General features: G+C 35.6%; 2 protein-coding genes across 2 annotated transcripts; both read left to right on the forward strand.

Annotated features, from left to right (window-relative positions):
- Window positions 1–5,200: 5,200 nt before the first annotated feature.
- LOC130879647 (olfactory receptor 5B12-like) lies at window positions 5,201–6,130 on the forward strand. The gene has a single exon (XM_057778374.1). It carries the CDS (start codon window positions 5,201–5,203, stop codon window positions 6,128–6,130), a length of 930 nt encoding a protein of 309 aa, XP_057634357.1.
- A 13,893-nt stretch (window positions 6,131–20,023) lies between these two features.
- LOC130879678 (olfactory receptor 5B12-like) lies at window positions 20,024–20,968 on the forward strand. The gene has a single exon (XM_057778425.1). The coding sequence runs from the start codon at window positions 20,024–20,026 to the stop codon at window positions 20,966–20,968; it is 945 nt and encodes a 314-aa protein (XP_057634408.1).
- The last annotated feature ends 1,506 nt before the right edge of the window (window positions 20,969–22,474 follow it).

Below are 22,474 nucleotides of genomic sequence, written 5' to 3' on the forward strand. Positions count from 1 at the left end.
ACTTCTGACATTACTAAAAAAAACAACCTTACATTAAGATCACTGCTCTTCCGGCCCTTACAACCCTATCTTCCCCCTCTTCTACAGTGTTCTCTGAGCCTTAGGTTTTGGAGTATTTTGTAGATATCTCTATAACAATAAACTTATCATGTTAACTCTAAGGATGCAAGCACACATAACTTGGTGGTAACCAACAGTTCTCTAACTGAACATAAGACCTACTTAACAAGATAGAAACCATGCTTGGTATTGGAAAAATTAGCTAACTACTCAGGACTAGTGAAATTTGTTAGGCAATCATGATTCCTAACAACCATATGAACATGTATTCTATACCAACAAGTAAGTGTAGTCTTCACCCCTCATCAAAGAAACATCTATTTGCAACAGACAGAGATTACTTATGAAAAACCACAACCAAACAAAATTCATAGTTGTTTGTGGTTTGGAGGAGGATACCACCATGGAATATAGAACCAATGAAATTTGTTGATGTTGTTGATACATGGCTTGATTAAGAGCTTGTATTTCTTTGGAAACTCTGGACTTTTAAGATGTAATCATTTTTCTTGACACAGCATGCTCAATCATGTTTGGGACATAATAAAATGTTCACTTTCCTCAGAAAGTATTCTGACAAGATAATATAAAGCAAAATTCCTCTTTTCCCTTTCAGTTTTTTATCTACTATTTCTTATCTCATGCAGTATGATATGTATGTCTCTGCACATATAATTATGCACTTCTTTAGTTATTTCTTTTGTACTTATTGTAAACACTATATTGAGGGACCACAGATGGACAGAACATTCCTTATTTTGAATGGACTGGTTGGCAAGTCTCAGCTCTGTGGTTCAAATTCTGCATGGATCAAAACAATTGAGCACATTGACATTTCTTCTCAAAAATTAAATAATGTCAGTTAAGGGAAGCATACATATACTGTAGACACAAAAAATACAAATTGCTACACCTTAAACTGAACATCAAATTGCAATCCTGTAGTTCTTCATTACCAAAAGAATTATTTTTAAAATTACTGAAAATAATCCCATGGTCTTCATTGATAAGCATAGGTGAATTTCCATAGAATCTTTAATCACTTACTCCCCAGCTGGGTGAGATAGGGCTTGTTGTAATCCTCTTGGGATATTTTTCCCATGAGAGCTCCACAGCTATAGCAGTCTCTCCTGGTTACCACATTTTAAAAAGTGAAGTCTCCATTGGCCTATCACTAAAGGGAGCAGCCCAAAACAGGGGCCTCTTTAATATTTGTTATTGATCTGACTTTAATGGTTGTCTGGAATGAACAATTAATTGCTTCCCAAATGGCATGTTAGCAAGAGCATGTTCCCCTGGAAAAAATAACAGTGTTATTATTTATTAGGATAAAACAGTAATCATATATTACCAAGTACATACATAATGATGAAGATTACTTTTTTGTCATACTCAGGCATCCTTCAGAGCAGGTATCCTTGGGGTTACCTATCTACTACTCCTTTTTATGAATGAGGATATTATGAATGTAAGAGGTGAGATAATTTATCTAAGAAGGAAGACCAGGATACCCAGAAATAGAGCTTGCATTTGAGGGTTCCAAAGACAAATACTATGTAAGACTCTCCAAACTGAGCCTTAATTATGTATGAAGATGGAAGATTCACATGTTATGCTGCTCATGTAATAAGGCAAGACACTGAGTTAGACCCATAACCTTCATGGACTTGAGGACAGAAGCAACCAAGAGAGAACAACCTGTGAGTTCAGCCATTTTTTCTTTGGGTCACTGAAAGCTTAGACTTCAGTGTTTTATATATTGCTATATTTTGTATCAGAGATATTCAAAGGCTGTATGCCAAAATACAGAGATGAAATTGTAATATTAATGTATATATATTATATTTTTATTTAAGTATTGTATTAAATATATAGAAAATACTTATATATAATATATATTTAACACATATTATATATATATATTTATAATATGACATGAGACAGTTAATAGGATATGAGTCCCTGCTCACTAAAACTGAACTTGATTGATTTTGAAATAGGTATGTGAACTACTAGAATATTGATTGGCTCTTTTAGGGAAATTGATAATGTATTATCTTAACTAATTCCAGAGATGATGAAAAGATCATATTGAGGTATCATTGTAAAATATTCTTACAATCAGGAAAATCATAGTAATATTGTAAAAGAAAAATGGATATCAGTAAATAAGAAAATATCAACTTAAGAACGTCTATAAAATACTCAGAAATAGTCACAAAATTATAAGATACAACTATGATATATAAAGATGTAAATTAATGTTCTATTACTATCATAGAGACTTACCTGGTATAGCAGACAAGGTTTTTTAACCATTGATTGGACTGAGCAATGCTAAATCATGGTTTCACAGTTGTAAAAAACAATAAATCACTGTGCTCTTCCTAAGAAATAGAAAATAATAATACAGCTCAATATTATTGGCCTGAATGCTTGCTTTAGTTAAACGTCTTCCAATATCAGGAAATGTAGCATGTTTTCTAGCAGGGATGAGGAAATCAGCAAAAGTCTTGTGCCTAAGACAGACACCATAGTTATTAAGAGAATGAGAATATGAACAGCACCTGGTATTTTATATGGCTAATTTGCTTTGACTTTTTAAAATAGGTACACAAAGATTACACAGGAGGATATTCTAAACATTTGATTATCCAGTTGATTTTATATAACTGAGACACAGTAGGAAAGGCCATTTGCTCTGAGTTGCATTTCCATGATTTACATATATTACTTTAAACCATTTTATTTTACAACAGACTCACTTTAATTTTTTATTTTTTCATTTTTTGAGACAGGATTTCTGTAGCTTTTTGGAGCCTGTACTGTAACTAGGTCTTGTAGACCAGGCTGGCCTCGAACTCACAGAGATCCACCTGCCTCGGCCTCCCAAGTGTTGGAATTAAAGGCATGCATCACCACTGCCTGGCCCCAGACTCTCTTTATAACATTCAATTAATGTTCAAATAAATGCTGTTGTTCACAGAAGATAGAATAAAATATATTAAATAAAGTAAATAGTTACTTCAAACACCTAACTATTTAGTTATGTGTCATTGTATGCCATTATGTGAGTGCTAGGAACAGAACCTACATTCCCTACATGATCAGGTAGTGCTCTTAACCTCCAAATCAATGCTGCAGCCCTTACTCAAAATTCTGAAATATTTCAGTATAAGACATTTGCAAAAAAAAGAAAATTCAAACTTTATTTGTAAACATTCTTGATTTACAAGTAAGTGGAGGTGCCATGGCAGGCATGATGTAAGCCTGACTAAATTTTCTTATGAAAGTCATTACATCAGTGAGAATAGGTTTTTAAATTTTTAGATTTCTAAAAATTGAAAACTAACTTCTACTGTGACAAAAAAAAATGATATTTATATTTCTAGGTGTGGGTTACCTCACTTGGGATAATTGCTTCCATCTCCAACCTTTCACCTGCAAATTTTATAATTTTTTTTATTTGTCCTTTATATTACAAGATATCTTGTATGCTGAGAATAGAAAGATAACCATACAGCAGAAAGCTTCTCCTATACTTTAAATCTTAAAAAATAAAGTCATTTGTTGGACGCATATATTATCCACATTTTATGAGCCCACAAGATATGTAAATTTATAACCATGATGACTAAAACATAAAAGGATTCTTGTATGTTGCTCAACTGTAAAGGATATCCACATACAAAGAGATAAGGATTGCATAAAAATGAGAAGGGGCTATATAAATGATGGAAGGAGAAAGGAGTATAGTAAGAATCCAAATGAAATTTTGTCACCAGACTTAGTTTTACTTCATGGAAACTCCAATTTGTGTATTGACCACTTCTGAAATCAAGATATAACAAGACCTTTGACTGGATCACAATGTACAAAAAGTTATGTAGTTCAAATTTGGATTATAATTTTGTTCAATAAAATGTTGAAAAAATTTGTGACCAAGCCACATAACCACAAAAGATGTTCACAGACATTATTTAAAGCAGAGCTGTCTTATTGTCCTGATATTTCTGACCTGGAGACAAAGTCAGTCCAGGAATCAAGGACATCCAGATGTGAAAGTAAAATTTGTTTATTGTGAAAATGAAATTTTTATTATACATATTCCATAATTCTTAGAATATAAGTTACTGTTTTCTGTATGTGGTAAATGGAATATCCTATGTATCTTATTCTATGATTAGACCAATTAAAGTTAAATTAATTCCCTTAAATATCATCATTATATTATTATATCCTTTTTACATAACATAGATAGACAAAAATTAAGTTAGAGTAAAATAACAGCTTACAAGATTTCTGAAAAGATTTCTGATATAAATGCTTATATGCTACCAAAGTTTCTAAGTTGAAATCCTAACCTCCATGTTGATGATATTCTAAAGCAGAATAATTGGAAGGTGTATATGCAGTGAGAGAAGACTCGTGTGGCTGGAGTTAGCTTCCTTATGAAAGAGACTTACAAGAGATAACACCTTCCCTGCAAGAATAAACAGTAGCCGTGTATAAAACAGGACGTGGGCACCAAGACAAACCACTGCTCCCCAGCGTGCACAATAGTGAGAAATAAGTTTGCGGTGTTTAGACTCTGTCTGCAGTGAATAACATAACCTTACCATTTCAAAGAAAGCAGTTTGATTAGACATGCCAGAAAAATGCTGAAAATGGAACAAAACACGACAAAAATTTATAAAATGAATACCAAGAACATATTACATGGTATTGCATTATATTGCCGTGACATGGCATCTTAAATTATTCTAGTTAAGTGATAAATCTATTTTGTGCTAGTTGGTGAGAAGTCAAATGCAGACTTTGATATTTCCAGATAGCAATTAAAGTGATGTTCTTATATAAAGACCACCCTTTCGCCTGTATTCAATTCAAACACCATGGAATGACTAGATTCAGATACATCCCTTGGAATACAATGGGATATTATGTCACTTATTTAATTTACTCCATTTAATTGAAACTTGAATGTTACTGTCATGTCTTGCTTAGGTCAGAATGCAGAAAGAACATCTGCACAGTGAGAGATGGCATGAAGAAGACAAGCAGAGAGGATCATCAGTCTCCCCCCATCTCTCATCCTGATCTCCTTTCTCTTTGCTGCAAGGAAGCCATCTAATCCCCAATGGAGAACAGTACAGAGGTGACTGAGTTCATTCTTGCAGGCTTAACAGATGACCCAGAGCTCCAGATCCCTCTCTTCATTGTCTTCCTTCTCATCTATCTCTGCACTGTGCTTGGGAACGTGGGAATGACAGGGCTGATTCTGCTGGACTCACGCCTCCACACTCCCATGTACCTTTTCCTCAGTCACCTGTCTCTGGTGGACTTTGGTTATTCTTCAGCTATCACTCCCAAGGTAATGGCAGGACTCATTTCAACAGATAAAATCATATCCCACAATTCTTGTGGCACCCAATTCTTCTTCTTTGTGGGATTTATTACCACAGAAAGTTTCCTCCTGGCTGCCATGGCTTATGACCGCTATGCAGCAGTGTGTAAGCCCCTGCATTACACCACCATCATGACGACAAACATATGTGTTTCTCTGACCGTAAGCTCCTATGTCTGTGGCTTCCTGAATTCTTCCATCCACACTGGGAACATCTTTAGGCTCTCCTTTTGCAAGAACAATATCATAGACCATTTCTTCTGTGATGCCCCTCCTCTACTGTCCCTCTCTTGTTCAGACACTTCTGTCAGTGAGATGGTGATTCTGTTCGTGGTGGGTTTCAATGATATCTTCTCCATTGTAGTTATCTTGATCTCCTATCTGTTTATATTCATCACTATTCTGAAGATGCGATCATCTGAAGGGCGTCAGAAGGCCTTTTCCACCTGTGCTTCCCACCTCACTGCAGTCTCTATCTTTTATGGGTCAGGCATATTCATGTACTTACAGCCCAGCTCCAGTCACACCATGGGCACTGACAAGGTGGCATCGGTGTTCTATACCATGGTCATCCCCATGCTGAATCCTCTGGTCTACAGCCTGAGGAACAAAGACGTCAAGAGTGCATTCAGAAAAGCTGTGCAATTGCAAAATCTTCTGTAACATTCATATTTTAGTTTCACATTTATTCTACAATAAAACATCTTCACTTACTTTCTAAATATAAAGAAAATATTGGCTATCCAGTCCATATAGTTCCAATTACTTAAATAATTTTTCAGCTAGTTGTCAAGCATAAAAAAGAAAATACCTCAAAATAAGAGTGCTAAAACCAAAAGATTAGAAGCAGCGTAGAATTAGTAAAGATCTGTTTTAAATTAATATGGTCATATCCACAATCTCATGCTCAGAAATGCATAAACACTCATGTGTGCATATATGAACTGCATACACATCTCTGCTCCATGAGAAACTCCTGGGAAAAATCTTTACCAGCTATAAACAACCATGGTTAGTATATAGAACATACAAAGTTCTAAAACAATAATGAACACCAAGAAAGTAAATAACTCCACTAAATATCTGGGATGGAAATAAACAGAGAATTCTCAAAAGACATATAAATTGCTATTGGTTGTTCTTCAAGTGTTCAAATTCTGAAACATTAACACCACCTTGAGAATTCATCTTACTCCTGCAGGAAAAGTTAAGAACATGGCACTGTCTATTCTGTGCTTTTACATAAGTTCAAATATAGAGACAAGATCTTAGTGATTCCTCAGATAATAGGCTATAATTGCCATATAACTCATAGAAAGACTGGAGAGAAACAAACCCATGTAATGGCACAATTTTGAGCAAGAATGTTTATAGAAGCATTATTTAAAGTAGTGAAATATAATGGGAAGAACTGATGAAGTGATTTTTTAATGTGTCTGTATTAGTCATATTCCACTGTAACATAATTCTCTAGATAGTCAAACTTATAAGAAGAAAGGTTTAGCTCAGAGAGTTGATGGTTTCAGTCCATAGTGGACTGACCCCATTGTTGTTCTTCCGGCTTGTGGCAGGAGAGTGTAATAGAGGAAACCTATTAACCTCTAGGTTGAAAGGAAAAGTCAGTAGGAAAAGGAGACCCTGGGTTCTAAAAGAAAGCAGGCTGAACAAACCATGGAAAACAAGAAAATAAATAGCATCCCTCCATGGCTTTTCCAACAGTCATTACCTCAGGGTTCCTGTATTTAATTTTAAACTTGACTTCCTTCAACAATAAAATATGTCTTTTAAGCTGGAATAAATACCTTCTTATTCAAAATAAGCAGAAGATAAAAAAAAATGCTGACATCAATGAGGGAAAAGGAAAACACTTTTTCACTGTTTAAGTTAAAAACTGGTATAGTCACTATGAACATCAGTATAAAAGTTCCTCCCAGAGCTAGAAATAGATCTACGGTGTGCTCCAGTTATACTTGTCCTGACATATTCCCAAAGGACTCTGTAAGCTACTACAGAGATACATCTTTGTTTTGTTTGTTTTGTTTGGGGCATTTTATTTTTTTATACTTCTTTTTTTAGTGATTTTATTGAGCTCTACATTTTTCTCTGCTCCCTTGCCTGCCTCTCCCCACCCCACTTCAACCCTCCCCCAAGGTCCCCATACTCCCAATTTACTCAGAAGATCTTGTCTTTTTCTACTTTCCATACAGATTAGATCTATGTAAGTCTCTCTTAGTCTCCTTATTGTTGTCTAAATTCTCTGGGTTTGTGGTTTGTAGGCTGGTTTTCTTTGCTTTATGTTTAAAAACCACCTATGAGTGATTGTCTTTCTGTGTCTGGATTACCTCACACAAAATAATGGTTTTTTAGCTCCATCCATTTGTCTACAAATTTCAAGACGTCATTATATTTTCTGCTGTGTAGTACTACATTCTGTAAATGTACCATATTATTTTATCCATTCTTCGACTGAGGGGCAATTCGGTTGTTTCCAGGTTCTGGCTATGACAAACAATGCTGCTATGAACATAGTTGAACAAATGTCCTTGTGGCACAATAGAGCATCCTTTGGATATATACCCAAATGAGATATTGTTAGGTCCTGAGGAAAGTTGTTTCTTAATTTTCTGAGAAATCAACCACTGACATCCAAAGTGGCTGTACCAGCTTGCATTCCCACCAGCAGTGCAGAAGTGTTCCTTTTCCCCCACAACCTCTCCTGCATAAGTTGTCATCAGTGTTTTTGATCTTGGCTATTCTTACAGGTGTAAGATGGAATCTCAGAGTTGTTTTGATTTGTATTTTTCTGATGACTAAGGATGTTGAATATTTTCTTAAGTGTCTTTCAGCCATTTTAGATTCCTTTGTTGAAAGTTCTCTATTTAAGTCTGTACTCATTTTTTTATTGGATTATTTGTTCTTTCGATGACCAATTTCTTGAGTTCTTTGTATATTTGGAAATCAGACCTCTGTCTGATGTGCAGTTAGTGAAGATCTTTTCTCATTCTATAGGCTATCGTTTTTGTCTTGTTGACTGATGCTTTACAGAAGCTTTTCAGTTTCAGGAGGTCCCATTTATTAATTGTTTCTCTCAGTGGCAGTGTTGCTGGGGTTATATTGAGGAAGTGGTATCCTGTGCCAATGAATTAAGTGTACTTTCCACTTTTTCTTCTGTAAGGTTCAGTGTGGCTGGCTTTATGTTGAGGTCTTTGAATCATTTGTACTTTAGTTTTGTGAATGGTGATAGATATGGGTCTATTTTCATTCTTCTACATGTTGATATCCAGTTATGCATCATAATTTGTTGAATATGCTTTTGTTTTTCCATTTGATATTTTTTGCTTTTTTGTCAAAACCCAGGTGTTCGAAGGAGTGTTGATTAATATCTGGGTCTTCTATTCAGTGCCATTTGGTCTGCCTGTCTGTTTTTATGCCAATACTAGACTGTTTCTGTTCTGTAGCTCTTTAGTAGAGATTGAAGTCAGGGATTGTGATGCCTCCAGAAGTTCTTTTATTGTACAGGATTGTCTTGGCTATCCTGGGTTTTTGGCTTTTCCATATTAAGTTGAGTACCATTCTTTCGAGGTCTGTGAAGAATTTTTCCGGGATTTTGATGGTCATTGCATTGAATCTCTAGATTGCTTTTAGAAATATTGCCATTTTTACTAGGTTAATTCTGCCTACCAAATACATGGGAGTTCTTTCCACTTTCTGGTGTCTTCTTCAATTTATTTCTTAGAGATTTAAAGTTCTTTCAATTAAGTCTTCTACCGGTCTGGTTAGAGTTACTCTGAGGTATTTTATGCTGTTTGTGGCTATTGTGAAGGGTGGTTTCTCTGATTTCTTTCCCAGTCCTTTTATCGGTGTTAAGTAGGGCTACTAGGTTTGTTTGTTTGTTTCTTTGTTTGTTTTGAGTTAATCTTGTACCTGCTACATTACTGAAAGTGTTTATTTTTTTTTTCTGAAAGTGTTTATGAGTTGTAGAAGTTCCTTGGTAGAATTTTTTGGGATAGCTTGTGTAAACTATCATATCATCAGCAAATAGTGAGAGTTTCACTTCTTTTCCAATTTCTATCCCCTTGATATCCTTTTGGTGTGTTATTGCTCTAGCTAGGACCTCAAGAACGATATTGAACATATATGAACAGAGTAGACAACCTTGTTTTGTTCCTGATTTCAATGGAATCGCTGGAAGTTTCTCTCCATTTAGTTTGATGTTGGTGGTTGGCTTGCTGTATATTGCCTTAATTATGTTTAGGTGTGTTCCTTGTATCCCTGCTCTCTCCAATACTTTTATCATGAAGGGATGTTGTATTTTGTCAAAAGCTTTTTCGACATGTAATGAGATGATGATGATGTGGTTTTTATTTTTCACTTTGTTTATGTGGTGGATTATGTTGGATGATGGGTCTGATGTGTTCTTGGATTCAATTTGCCATTATTTTATTTAGTGTTTTTGTATCAATGTTAATGAGTGAGTTTGGTCTTTCTTAGTAATGTCTTTTGGTGGTTTGGGTATCAGGGTAATTGTAGCCTCATAAAAAGAGTTTGGCAATGTTCCTTCTATTTCTATTGTGTGGAATAATTTGAGGAGTATTGGTATTGGTTTTTCTTTGAAAGTCTTGTAGAATTCTGACCTGAAACTATCTAGTCCTTGGTGTTGAGCAATGGTCTGTATTCTGTCAATTATATTTTAAATAAATGCTGGTTGGCCAGTAGCCAGGCAGAAAGTATAGGTGGGACTACCAGACAGAAAGGAGGAGCAGGTCAATGAGAACAGAAGAATTCTGAGAAGAAGGAAGTTCCTTCTGTGGCTACAGATTTGGCCACAGAAGAAGCAAGATGTCACTGCTTTGCTGAATAAGGTACCAAGCAACATGGCTAGCATAGACAAGAATAATGGGCTAATATAAGTTATAAGAGCTAATAAGAATTCGGAGCTAAGGGGCCAATCAGTTTATAACTAATGTAGACCTCTGTGTGATTTCTTTGGGACTTAATAATTGCGCAGAACAGGGCAGGACAGAAAACCTCAGTCAACAGGTCCTGGGCTTTTTTTTTTTTTTTTGGTTGATGACTGTTTCTATTTCTTCAGCAGTTATAGGTCTGTTTAATTTGCTTATCTGGTCTGATTTAATTTTGGTAAGTGATATTTATCCAGAAATTTGTTCATTTCCTTTATGTTTTCCAATTCCAATTTTGTGGAATACAGGTTTTCAAAATATGACCTAATGATTCTCTGTATTTCTTCCATGTCTGTTGTTGTCCCCCTTTTCATTTTTGATTTTATTAATTTGGATATTCTCTCTCTTCCTTTTGGTTATCTCAGATAAAGGTTTGTCTATTTTGTTGATTTTCTCTAAGAACCAACTCTTTATCTCACTGATTCTTTTTATTGTTTTCTTTGTTTCTATTATGTTGATTTCAGTTCTCAATTTGATTATTTCCTACCATCTCGTGTTCTTTGGTGAGTTTAATTCTTTTTTTCTATAGTTTTCAAATGTTCTCTTAATTCACTAGTGCAGAATTTTTCCAGCTTCTTTATATAGGCATTAGGTGCTTTAAACTTTCCACTTAATACTGCTTTCGTTGTGTCCCATACATTTGGGTATGTTGTGTGGTTACTTTCATTGAATTTTTTGAAAGTCTATAATTTCTCCCTTTATTTCTTCCTTGACCCATTGACGATTCAGGTGAGCATTGTATAATCTTCATGTGTTTGTAGCTTTTCTGGAATTAGTATTGCTGTTGACTTTTAGTTTTATAGCATGGTGATCTGATAAGGTACATTGGGTTATTCCAATTTTTTAGTATTTGTTGAGGTTTGTTTGTTACCGAGTATGTGGTTAATTTTTGAGAAGGTTCCATGAGGTGCTGAGAAGAAGGTGTACTTTTTTCTGTTTGAGTATAATATTCTATAGATATCTGTTGAGTCCATTTGACTTATAACATCTGGTAGTTCTCTTATTTCTCTGTTAATTTTCTGTCTGGCTGAACTGTGCAGTGGTGAAAGGGGATTGTTGAAGTCTCCCACTCTTAGTGTGTCAGGTTTAAGGTATGATTTAAGCTTTAGAAGTGTTTCTTTTACATATGAGGATGCCCTTGTATTTGGGACATAGATGTTCAGTATTGAGATTTCTTCTTGATGAATTTTTCCTGTGACTAATATGAAATGACCTTTTTTGTCTCTTTTGATTGATTTTAACCTGAAGTCTATTTTGTTAGATATTAGGATAGCTACACCTACTTGTTTCTTAGGTCCATTTGAAGGGTATATTTTTCTCAACCCTTTACTCTAAGACAATGTTTGCCTTTAAGGTTGAAATGTGTTTCTTGTATGCAAAGGATGGATTCTGTTCTTGTATCCAGTCTGTCAGCCTGTGCCTTTTTATAAATGAGTTGAGACCATTTACACTAAAGGATATTAGTGACCAGTGATTGCTATCTCCAGTTAATTTAGTTCTCTGGTTGGTGATGTTAATTTGTGCATTGTTCCCTTTTTTGGTATTTCCTGTTATGTCTGTGTTTTAGCTGGTGTATACAACTAAACTCCTTGGGTTGGAGTTTTCCTTCTAGTATTTTGTGTAGGACTGGGTTTGTTGCAAGGTATTGGTTAAATCTGGTGTTGTCATGGAATATCATGTTTTGTCCTTCTATGGTGATTGAAAGTTTTGCTGGGTATAGTAGCCTAGGCTGGCATCCATGGTCTCTTAATGTCTACATAACACTTAACCATGACCTTTTGGCTTTCATTGTCTCCAGTGAGAAGTCAGGTGTAATTCTGATAGGTCTACCTTTATAAGTTACTTGGCCTTTTTCATCACAGCTCTTAATAGTCTTTCTTGCCACCGGGCGGTGGTGGCACACGCCTGTAATCCCAGCACTCGGGAGGCAGAGGCAGGCGGATCACTGTGAGTTCGAGGCCAGCCTGGTCTAGAAGAGCTAGTTCCAGGACAGGAACCAAAAGCTACAGAGAAACCTTGTCTCGAAAATCAAAAAAAAAAAAAGTCTTTCTTTACTCTGTATTTTATTCTTTTGATTATTATGTGGCAAGGGGACAGGTTTTTTTTTTCTTTTTGATCCAATCTATTTGGTGTTCTGTAAGCTTTTTGTATCTTCATAGGCATAGCTTTTGGGACGTTTTCTTCTATGATTTGTTAAATATATTTTCTGTGCTTTTGAGTTGAACTTCTCCTTCTTGTATACCTATTATTCTTAGATTTGGCCTTTTCGTGGTGCCCCATATTTCCTGGATATTTTGGGTTAAGCTTTTGTTAAATTTAATGCTTTCTTTGACTTATGAGTCTATTTCCTCTATTGTATCTTCAACGCTTGAGATTCTCTCTTCCATATCTTTTATCCTGCTGTTTATGCTTTCATTTGTGGTTGCTTATTGTATTCTCATTATTTCTGTTTCTATAATTCTCTTAGCTTGTGTTTTCTTTATTGTCTCTATTTCAGTTTTCAAGTCTTGAGCAGGTTTTTTCATCTGTTTGTTTGCTTTTTCTTGGTTTTATTTAAGGGATTGTTGATATCTTCCAATTTTTTTGTTTTCCTCCAGTTCTTTGAGCTAATTTTTAATTTCCTCTTTAAGGGACTCAACATTCTCCTAATGTTTTTTTAAGTCAGTTTCTTCTGCTTCATGTATAATTGGTTGTTCACATCTTTCTGTTGTAGGGCAACTAGTTATTACTGGTATCGTGTTGCTCTTTGTGGTGCCTGTGTTCTTACTTTGTCTACCATCTTTTCCTCTGATTGGTGTAGTTGGGGCTGACTGTGACTCTGGTGATCAATTTTCCAGGTGCCAGTGGATCCAAGGCTTAGATAGTTTATCCTTGTTGTGCAGTCAGAGCCACGGTTCCAGTCACCCTGTTAGTCTTTCTGTATTCCTGGAGGTCACTTGGCATTCCTAGGATTCACTCTACTCCTGTGGAGTTTCCTGACTTGGGCCTGTTCTGGCTTAGGTTACTGGTTCAGACATGTTTCTGTAGATATGCCTGTTCTGTGCCTGTTCCCACAAAGGTCCCTGTCTTGGGCCCAGTTCCAAGAAGTTCTCTGGCTCTGCTATATTCCCTCAGAGGTCCAAGACTCATGCACAGCCCTGCAAAGGTTGTAGCTAATCATGTACATACATGCAGAGCATTCATTTTCCAACTGATAACTAATTTATGCTCTAATCAAGATTACACATTCATTGCTGGTGGGAATGCAAACTTGTGCAACCACTTTGGAAATCAGTGTGGCGATTTCTCAGGAAATTTGGGATCAACCTACCCCAAGATCCAGTAATACCACTATTGGGAATATACCCAAGAGATACCCCATCAAATGACAAAAGTATCTGTTCAACTATGTTCATAGCAGCATTGTTTGTAATAGCCAAAACCTGGAAACAACCTAGATGCCCTTCAATGGAGGAATGGATGAAGAAAGTGTGGAATATATACATATTAGAGTACTACTCAGCAGTAAAAAACAATGACTTCTCGAATTTTGCGTGCAAATGGATGGAAATAGAAAACACTATCCTGAGTGAGGTATCCCAGACCCAAAAAGAGAAACATGGGATGTACTCACTCATAATCGGTTTCTAGTCATAAATAAAAGACATTAAACATATAATTTGTGATCCTAGAGAAGTTAAATAAGAAAGTGAACCCAAAGAAAATCATATAGTCATCCGCATGGAGAGGGGAAGTAGACAAGATTGCAGGGCAAAAACTGGGAACTTGCGGGTGAGGTGGCATGGGGCAAAGGGGAAATGGGATGAGAAACATGAGAAGGGGAGGATGGGAGGAGCTCGGGGGATTGGGATGGTTGGGATATAGGAAGGGAGGATACGGGATCAGCGAAGTATATATCCTATCTAAGGGAGCCATCTTAGGGTTGGCAAGAGACTTGACTCTTGAGTGGCTCGCAGGTGTCCAGGAATATGTCCCCAGCTGGTACCTTGGGCAACTAAGGAGAGGGAACCTGAAATGACCCTATCCTATACTGATGAATATCTTGCATATCACCTTAGAACCTTCATCTGGCGATGGATCGAGGTAGAGACAGAGTCTCAATTTGGAGCAACGGTCTGAGCTCTTAAGGTCCAAATGAGGAGCAGAAGGAGGGAGAACATGAGCAAGGAAATCAGGACCACGAGGGATGCACCCACCCACTGTGACAGTGGAACTGATTTATTGGGAGCCCACCAAGGCCAGCTGGTCTGGGACTGAATAAGCATGGGTTGATTCTGGACTCTCTGAGCATGGCGGACAATGAAGGCAGATGAGAAGCCAAGGACAATGGCACTAGGTTTTGATCCTAATACATGAACCGGCTTTGTGGGAGCTGAGCCTGATTAGACGCTCACCTTCCTGGACGTAGATAGAAGACCTTCGTCTTCCCGCAGGGCAGAGAATTTGGACTGCTCCTCAGTATCGAGAGGGAGGGGGAATGGTGTGGGGGGAGAAGAGGAGTGGGTATAGGGGGAGGGGAGTGGAGGGAGAGGGCAATATTTGGGAGGAGGGGAGGGAAATGGGAAACGGGGAGCAGGTGGAAATTTTAATTAAAAAAGAATAAAAAAAATAAATAAATAAATAAATAAATAAAGACCTAATTAACAAGATGGAAACCATGCTTGTATTGGAAAAAAAGCAGTAATAAAATTATATATATTTGACAAGTGATCATGATTCCTAACAACCATTTGAACATGTATCCTATACCAACAGGCAAGTATAGTCTTCACCCCTCACCAAAAGAACTTCTTTTTGCAACAGACAGAGATTACTTATAAAAAAAATCACAACCGAACAAAATTCATAGTTGTTTGTGGATAGGAGGAGGATACCAAAATGTAAAATACTACCAATGAACATTTGTTAATACTGTCAATACATGGTTTGATAAAGAGCTTGAATTTCTTTTGAAACTCTGGACTTTTGAGATGTAATCTTCCTTTCATTTGATACAACATACTTATGATGGGCCTGTATTAGGTTTGGAACATAATGAAATGTTCAATTTCCTCATAAAGTAATCTGACAAGATACTCTCAGTTTTCTATCTACTATTTCTTTTCTTATTCAGCATGATGTGTATGCGTCTATACACACAATTATGCACTTCTTTTGTTATTTGTTTTGTACTTATTATAACCACTGCATTTAGGCATCACAGATGCAAAGAACATTTCTTATTCTAGATGGACTTCTTAGCAAGCCTCAGTTCTGTAGTTCAAACTCATCAGGGGTCAAAACAATTGAGCACATCAACATTTCATTTCAAAAATCAAATAAGGGAAGCATAAATATACTGTAGGCACAAAAATATAAATTTCTTTCCTTAACCTGAACATCAAATTGAAATCCTATAGTTCTTTATTACCAAAATAATTATTATAAAAGTTGCTAAAAATAATTCCATTATCTTCATTGATAAGCATAGATGAATTCACATAGAATCTTTAATCACTTACTCCCCAGTTGTGTGTTATAAGGCTTGTTGTAACCTCTTGGGATATTTTTCCCAATAGAGCTGCATGACTATAGCAGTCTCTTCTGGTTATCATATTTTAACATTTGAAGTCTCCATTGGCCTATCACTAAAGGGAGCAACCCAAAACAAGGGCCTTTTTAATATCTATTATTGAACTGACTATTAATAGTAGTCTAAAACTAACAATTAATTTTTCTCTAAGTAGAATGTTATCAAGAGCATGTTCACTTGAGAAAAATAACAATTGTATTAATTTATTGGGATAAAATAGTAATCACATGTTACAAAGTACGAGAATGATGAAGATTACTCTTTTGTTACACTCGGGCATCCTTCAGGGCAGATGTCCTTAGGGTTACCTGTCTATTACTCCTTCTTATGTATGGATATATTATGCAAAATAAAGAGATGAGATAATTTATCTAAGAAGGAAAACCAGAACACCCAGGAGTAGATATTGCATTTGAGGATTCCAACACCAAGTACTATGTAAGACTCTTCAAAGAAAGACATTTTCTTACTTTCACGGACAGAATTATTAATTGAGCCTTAATTATGTATGAAAGTGGTAGATTTACATGCAATGCTGGTCAGGAAAGAAGGCAAGACTCTGAGTCACACCCACAATCTTCAAGAACTTAAGGACAGAAGCAACCTGGAGATTATGACCTGTGAGTTCAGTCATCTTTACTTTGGGTCACTGAGAGCTTAGACTTCAATGTTTTGTATATTCCTATATTTTGTATCAGAGATATTCAAAGGCTGTATGCCCAAATACAGAGATTATATATATATATATATATATATATATTTAAGTGCTCTTTAAATTTATGAAATTACACATATATAATATATTATATATTTATAATAAGATATAAGGCAGTTAATAGGGTACAGGTCCATGCTTCACTAAAAATGAACGTGATTAATTTTGAAATAGGTATTTGAAATACTATAATATTGGCTTTTTTAGGGAAGTTGATAATATGTGTTATCTTAACTAATCCCAGAGATGATGAAAGGATCAAATTGAGGTATCATTGTAAAATGTTCTTATAATCAAGAAATCATAGTAATATTTGATATTGATAAGAAGTATCAATATCAATAAATGAGAAAATATCATACTTAATAACAAGCAATAAAATACTCAGAAATAGTTGCAAAATTATAAAATAAGACTATGAAAAGATGTAAATTAATGCTCTATTTCTATCATAGAGACTTTCCTGATATTAGAGACAAGGGTTTTTAACCATTGAGTGGACTGAGCAATGCTAAATCACTGTTTCACAGTTGTGAAAACCATAAGTAGCTGTGGTCTTCCTGAGAAATAGAAAATAAGAATAAAGCTCAATATCTATTTGCCTCAATGCTTACTTCAGTCACAAAACTTTCAACAGCAGGAAATGTGTCTTGTGTGCTCCTGGGGATGAGGAAATCAGCAACAATCTTGTCCCTAAGACAGACACTGTATTTATTAAGAGAATGAGAATATGGACAGCACCTGGTACTTTATATGGCTAATTTGCTTTGACTTTTTAAATAGATACCCAAAGATTACACAGCAGGACATTCTAAATGTTTGAAGATCGAGCTGATTTTATACAAATGAGACACAGAAGAAAGGGTCATTTGCTCTGAGTTGTATTTCCATGACGTACATATATTTGAATCATTTTATTTTATATCAGACTCTCTTTATATAGCATTCAATTAGTGTTCAAATAGATGCTATTGCTAACAGAAGACATAATAAAATGTGTTAAGGCCGGGCGGTGGTGGCGCATGCCTTTAATCCCAGCACTTGAGAGGTAGAGGCAGGTGGATCTCTGTGAGTTCGAGACCAGTCTGGTCTACAAGTGCTAGTTCCAGGACAGGCTCCAAAACCACAGAGAAACCCTGTCTCGAAAAAAGAAAAAATAAATAATAAAATAAAATGTGTTAAATAAAATGAATATTTCTATAAAACACCTAACTACTGCAGTTATGTGTCATTGTGAGCCATTATGTGAGTGCTAGGAACAGAACCTACATTCTTTACATGATCAGGTAGTGCTCTTAACCTCCAAATTAATGCTCCAGCACCTACTCAAAATTCTGAAATATTTCAGTAAACGATGTTTACAAGAAAAAACAAATTCAACCTTTATTTGTAAACATTCTTGATGTTCCATAGCAGGCATGATGTAAATCTGACTAAAGTTTTTATAAAATTCATAACATGACTGAAAATAGGTTTTTAAAAATTTACATTTCTAAACATTCAAAAATAGCTTATAATGTGACAGAAAATACGCTATTTATCTTTCTAGGTCTAGGTTATCTCACTTGGGATAATTGCTTCCAACTCCACCTCTTACCAGCAAATATTATACTTTTCTTTATTTTGTTCTCTATATTACCAATGGTATCTTATATTCTGAGAACAGAAAGATAATCATACAGCAGAAAGCTTCTCCTATTCTTTAAATCTTAAAAAATAAAGTCATTTGTTGGATGCATATATTATCCACATTTTATGAGTCCACTAAGATATAGATATGTAAGTTTATAATCATGATGACTAAAACATAAAAGGATTCTTGTACTTTGCTCAACTGTAATGGATATCCACATACAAAGAGATAAGAGTTGCATAAAAAACGAGAAAGGGATATGGAAAGGATAGAAGGAGAAAGGAGTATAGCAAGAATCTTAATGATATTTTTCATGAGACTTTTGGTTTTACTTCATATGGAAGCTCCAAGTTGAATATTGACCATTCTGAAATCAAGATATACCAAGATCCTTGACTATATCTCAGTGTACAAAGCTTATGTAATTCAAATTTGGATTATAATTTTATTCAATAAAATGTTGATAAAAATTGTGGCTAAGCCACACAACCACAGAACAAATTCATGGACATTATATAAAGCAAAGCTGTCTTTTTCATCCTGTTATTTCTGACCTGGAGACCAAACCAGGCCAGGAATCAAGGACATCCAGATGTGAAAGTAAAATGTTTATATTGTGAAAAAGAAACTTTTATTGTATATATTCCAAAATTCTTAGAATATAATTTACTGCTTTCTGTAGGTGTTAAATGGAACATCCTTTGTATCATGTTCTATGATGAGACCAATTAACATTAAATTCATTCCCTTAAATATCATCATTATATAAAATATCCTTTTTAAATAACAGACAAAAATTAAATTAGAGTAAAATAACATTTTACAATATTTCTGAAAAGATTTCTGATATAAATGCTTATATGTTACCAAAGTTCCTAAGATAAAATCTAACCTCCATGTAGATGATATTCTAAAGCAGAATAATTGGAAGGTGTATATGCAGTGAGAGAAGACTCGTGTGGCTGGAGTTAGCTTCCCTATGAAAGAGACTTACAAGAGACAACACCTTCCCTGCAAGATGAACATTAGACCTGAAGCTGTGTATAAAACAGGAAGTGGGGCATCATGACAAACCACTGCTCCCCAGCATGCACAATACTGAAAAATAAGATTGTGGTGTTTAGAATCTCTCTATAGTGAACAACATTAGCCTATAATTTCATAGCAAACATTTTGATTAGACACACCAGAACACAGATGAAAACTGAACAAAACATAACAAATATTTAGAAAATGAATAAAAGCAACACAATCCATGGTATTGTGTTATACTGCCACGATTTAGCACCAAAAATGATTCTACTTCAGAGATAAAACTAATTTATTCTACTTTATGAGAGTTCAAATACAGACTTGAATATTACCAGATAGCAATTAATGTGATGTTCTTATATGAAGACACCCTCTCCCCTGTATTCAATTCAAACACCATGGAATGACTAGACTCAGATATATCTCTTGGAATACGGTGGAATCTTATGTCACTTATTTAATTTACTCCATTTAATTGAAACTTGAATGTTACTGTCATGTCTTGCTTAGGTCAGAATGCAGAAAGAACATCTGCACAGTGAGAGATGGCATGAAGAAGACAAGCAGAGAGGATCATCAGTCTGCCCCCATCTCTCATCCTGATCTCCTTTCTCTTTGCTGCAAGGAAGCCATCTAATCCCCAATGGAGAACAGTACAGAGGTGACTGAGTTCATTCTTGCAGGCTTAACAGATGACCCAGAGCTCCAGATCCCTCTCTTCATTGTCTTCCTTCTCATCTATCTCAGCACTGTGCTTGGGAACGTGGGAATGACAGGGCTGATTCTGCTGGACTCACGCCTCCACACTCCCATGTACCTTTTCCTCAGTCACCTGTCTCTGGTGGACTTCGGTTATTCTTCAGCTGTCACTCCCAAGGTAATGGCAGGACTCATTTCAACAGATAAAATCATATCCCACAATGCTTGTGGCACCCAGTTCTTCTTCTTTGTGGGATTTATAACCACAGAAAGTTTCCTCCTGGCTGCCATGCCTTATGACTGCTATGCAGCAGTGTGTAAGCCCCTGCATTACACCACCATCATGACGACAAACATATGTGTTTCTCTGACCATAAGCTCCTATGTCTGTGGCTTCCTGAATTCTTCCATCCACACTGGGAACATCTTTAGGCTCTCCTTCTGCAAGAACAATATCATAGACCATTTCTTCTGTGATGCCCCTCCTCTACTGGTCCTCTCATGTTCAGACACCTCTGTCAGTGAGATGGTGATTTTCTTTGTTGTGGGTTTCAATGTTCTCTTCTCTATTATGGTCATCTTGTTCTACTATATGTTTATATTCATCACTATTCTTAGGATACAATCATCTGAAGGGCGCCAGAAGGCCTTTTCCACCTGTGCTTCCCACCTCACTGCTGTCTCCATCTTTTATGGGACAATCATCTTTATGTACTTACACCCCAGCTCCAGACACACCATGGGCACTGACAAGGTGGCATCTGTGTTCTACACTATGGTCATCCCCATGCTGAACCCGCTGGTCTACAGCCTGAGAAACAAAGAGGTCAAGAGTGCATTCAAAAAAGCTGTGGGGACTGCAAAATCTTCTGTAACATTCATATTTTAGTTTTTCATCAATTCTACAATAAAATATCTTCACTTACTTTCTAAATATAAAGTATATAATATAAAAATAGTGGCTATTCAGTCCATATAATTTTAATTTTTTAAATAATTTTTCAGCAAGTTGTGAAGCTTAAAGATGAAGGTACTTCAAAATAAGAGTGCTAAAAACCAAAGAATTAGAAGCAAAGTGATTGAGTAAAGATCTTTTTTAAATGAATATGGTCACATCTTCAGTCTCTTGTTCAGACACGCATATACACTCATGTGTGCATATATGTGCTGCCTACACATCTCTCATTCATGAGAAACCCTTTGAAAAATCTTTACCAGCTAGATAAATGACCATGGTTAGTATATAGAACATTCGAAGTTGTAAAACAATAATAAATACCAAGAAAATAAATAACTCAACTAAAAATCTAAGCATGGAAATAAAAGAGAATTCTCAAAAGAAATACAAATTGCTATTGGTTGCACTTCGAGTATTCAAATTCTGAAAAATAACTTTACTTTGAGAATTCATCTTCTCCTGCCAGAAAGGTTAAGAACATGTCAATGTCTACTTGGTGCTTGTCACATGACTTCAAATATAGAGACAACATCCTGGTGATTCCTCAGATGATTAGCTGTAGTTACTTTACAACTTAGAAACTTCACTCATAAATAGACTGGAGAGGAAAAAAAATATAATGGCACAAATTTGAGCAAGAACGTTTATAGAAACAACACTTAAAATAGTGAAAAATAATGGGAAGAATGATGAAGGAAATTTTTAATGTGGCTGTAATAGTCAAATTCCACTATAACATAATTCTTTAGATAGCCAAATTTGTAAGAAAGGTTTAACTCAGAGTTGATGGTTTCAGTCCATAGTGGATTGACCCCATTGTTTTTCTTCCGGCTTCTGTCAGGAGAGTGTAATAGAGGAAACCTATTAACCTCTAGGTTGAAAGGAAAAGACATTAGGCAAAGGAGATTCTGGGTTCTGTAAGAAAGCAGGCTGAACAAACCATAGAAAACAAGAAAATAAATAACATCCCTCCATGGCTTTTCCAACAATCACTGTCTCAGGGTTCCTGCATTAAATCCAGGCTTGACTTCCCTCAACAACAAAATATACATTTTATGCTGAAATAAACACCTTCCTCCTCAAAATAAGCTAAAGTTATCAAATGCTGACATCAATGAGGGAAAATAAAAACACTTTGTCATTGAGTGAAAGCTGGTATAGTCACTATGAAAATCAGTATAAAAGTTCCTCCTAAAGCTAGAAATATATCTACTGTGTGATCCAGTTATTCTTATCCTGAAATATTTCCAAATGACTCTGTAATCTACTACAGAAATACTCACTCAGTCATATTTGATGCTACTTTGTCCAATATTAGAATATAGAGACAGCATAGATGCTCATCAAACATATTATCCATATATATATACATATACATATATTTGAATATTATTCACCTGTAAAGAAAAATAAATTTTTTTCATGTCAGAGGAAATG

The sequence above is a fragment of the Chionomys nivalis genome, chromosome 8, assembly GCF_950005125.1.
Source record: "Chionomys nivalis chromosome 8, mChiNiv1.1, whole genome shotgun sequence".
Classification (NCBI taxonomy): domain Eukaryota; kingdom Metazoa; phylum Chordata; class Mammalia; order Rodentia; family Cricetidae; genus Chionomys; species Chionomys nivalis.

Bases quoted from the DNA above. Each gene is read 5' to 3' on its own strand.
- LOC130879647 (XM_057778374.1), top strand. From the start codon at position 5,201: ATGGAGAACAGTACAGAGGTGACTGAGTTCATTCTTGCAGGCTTAACA.
- LOC130879678 (XM_057778425.1), top strand. From the start codon at position 20,024: ATGGAGAACAGTACAGAGGTGACTGAGTTCATTCTTGCAGGCTTAACA.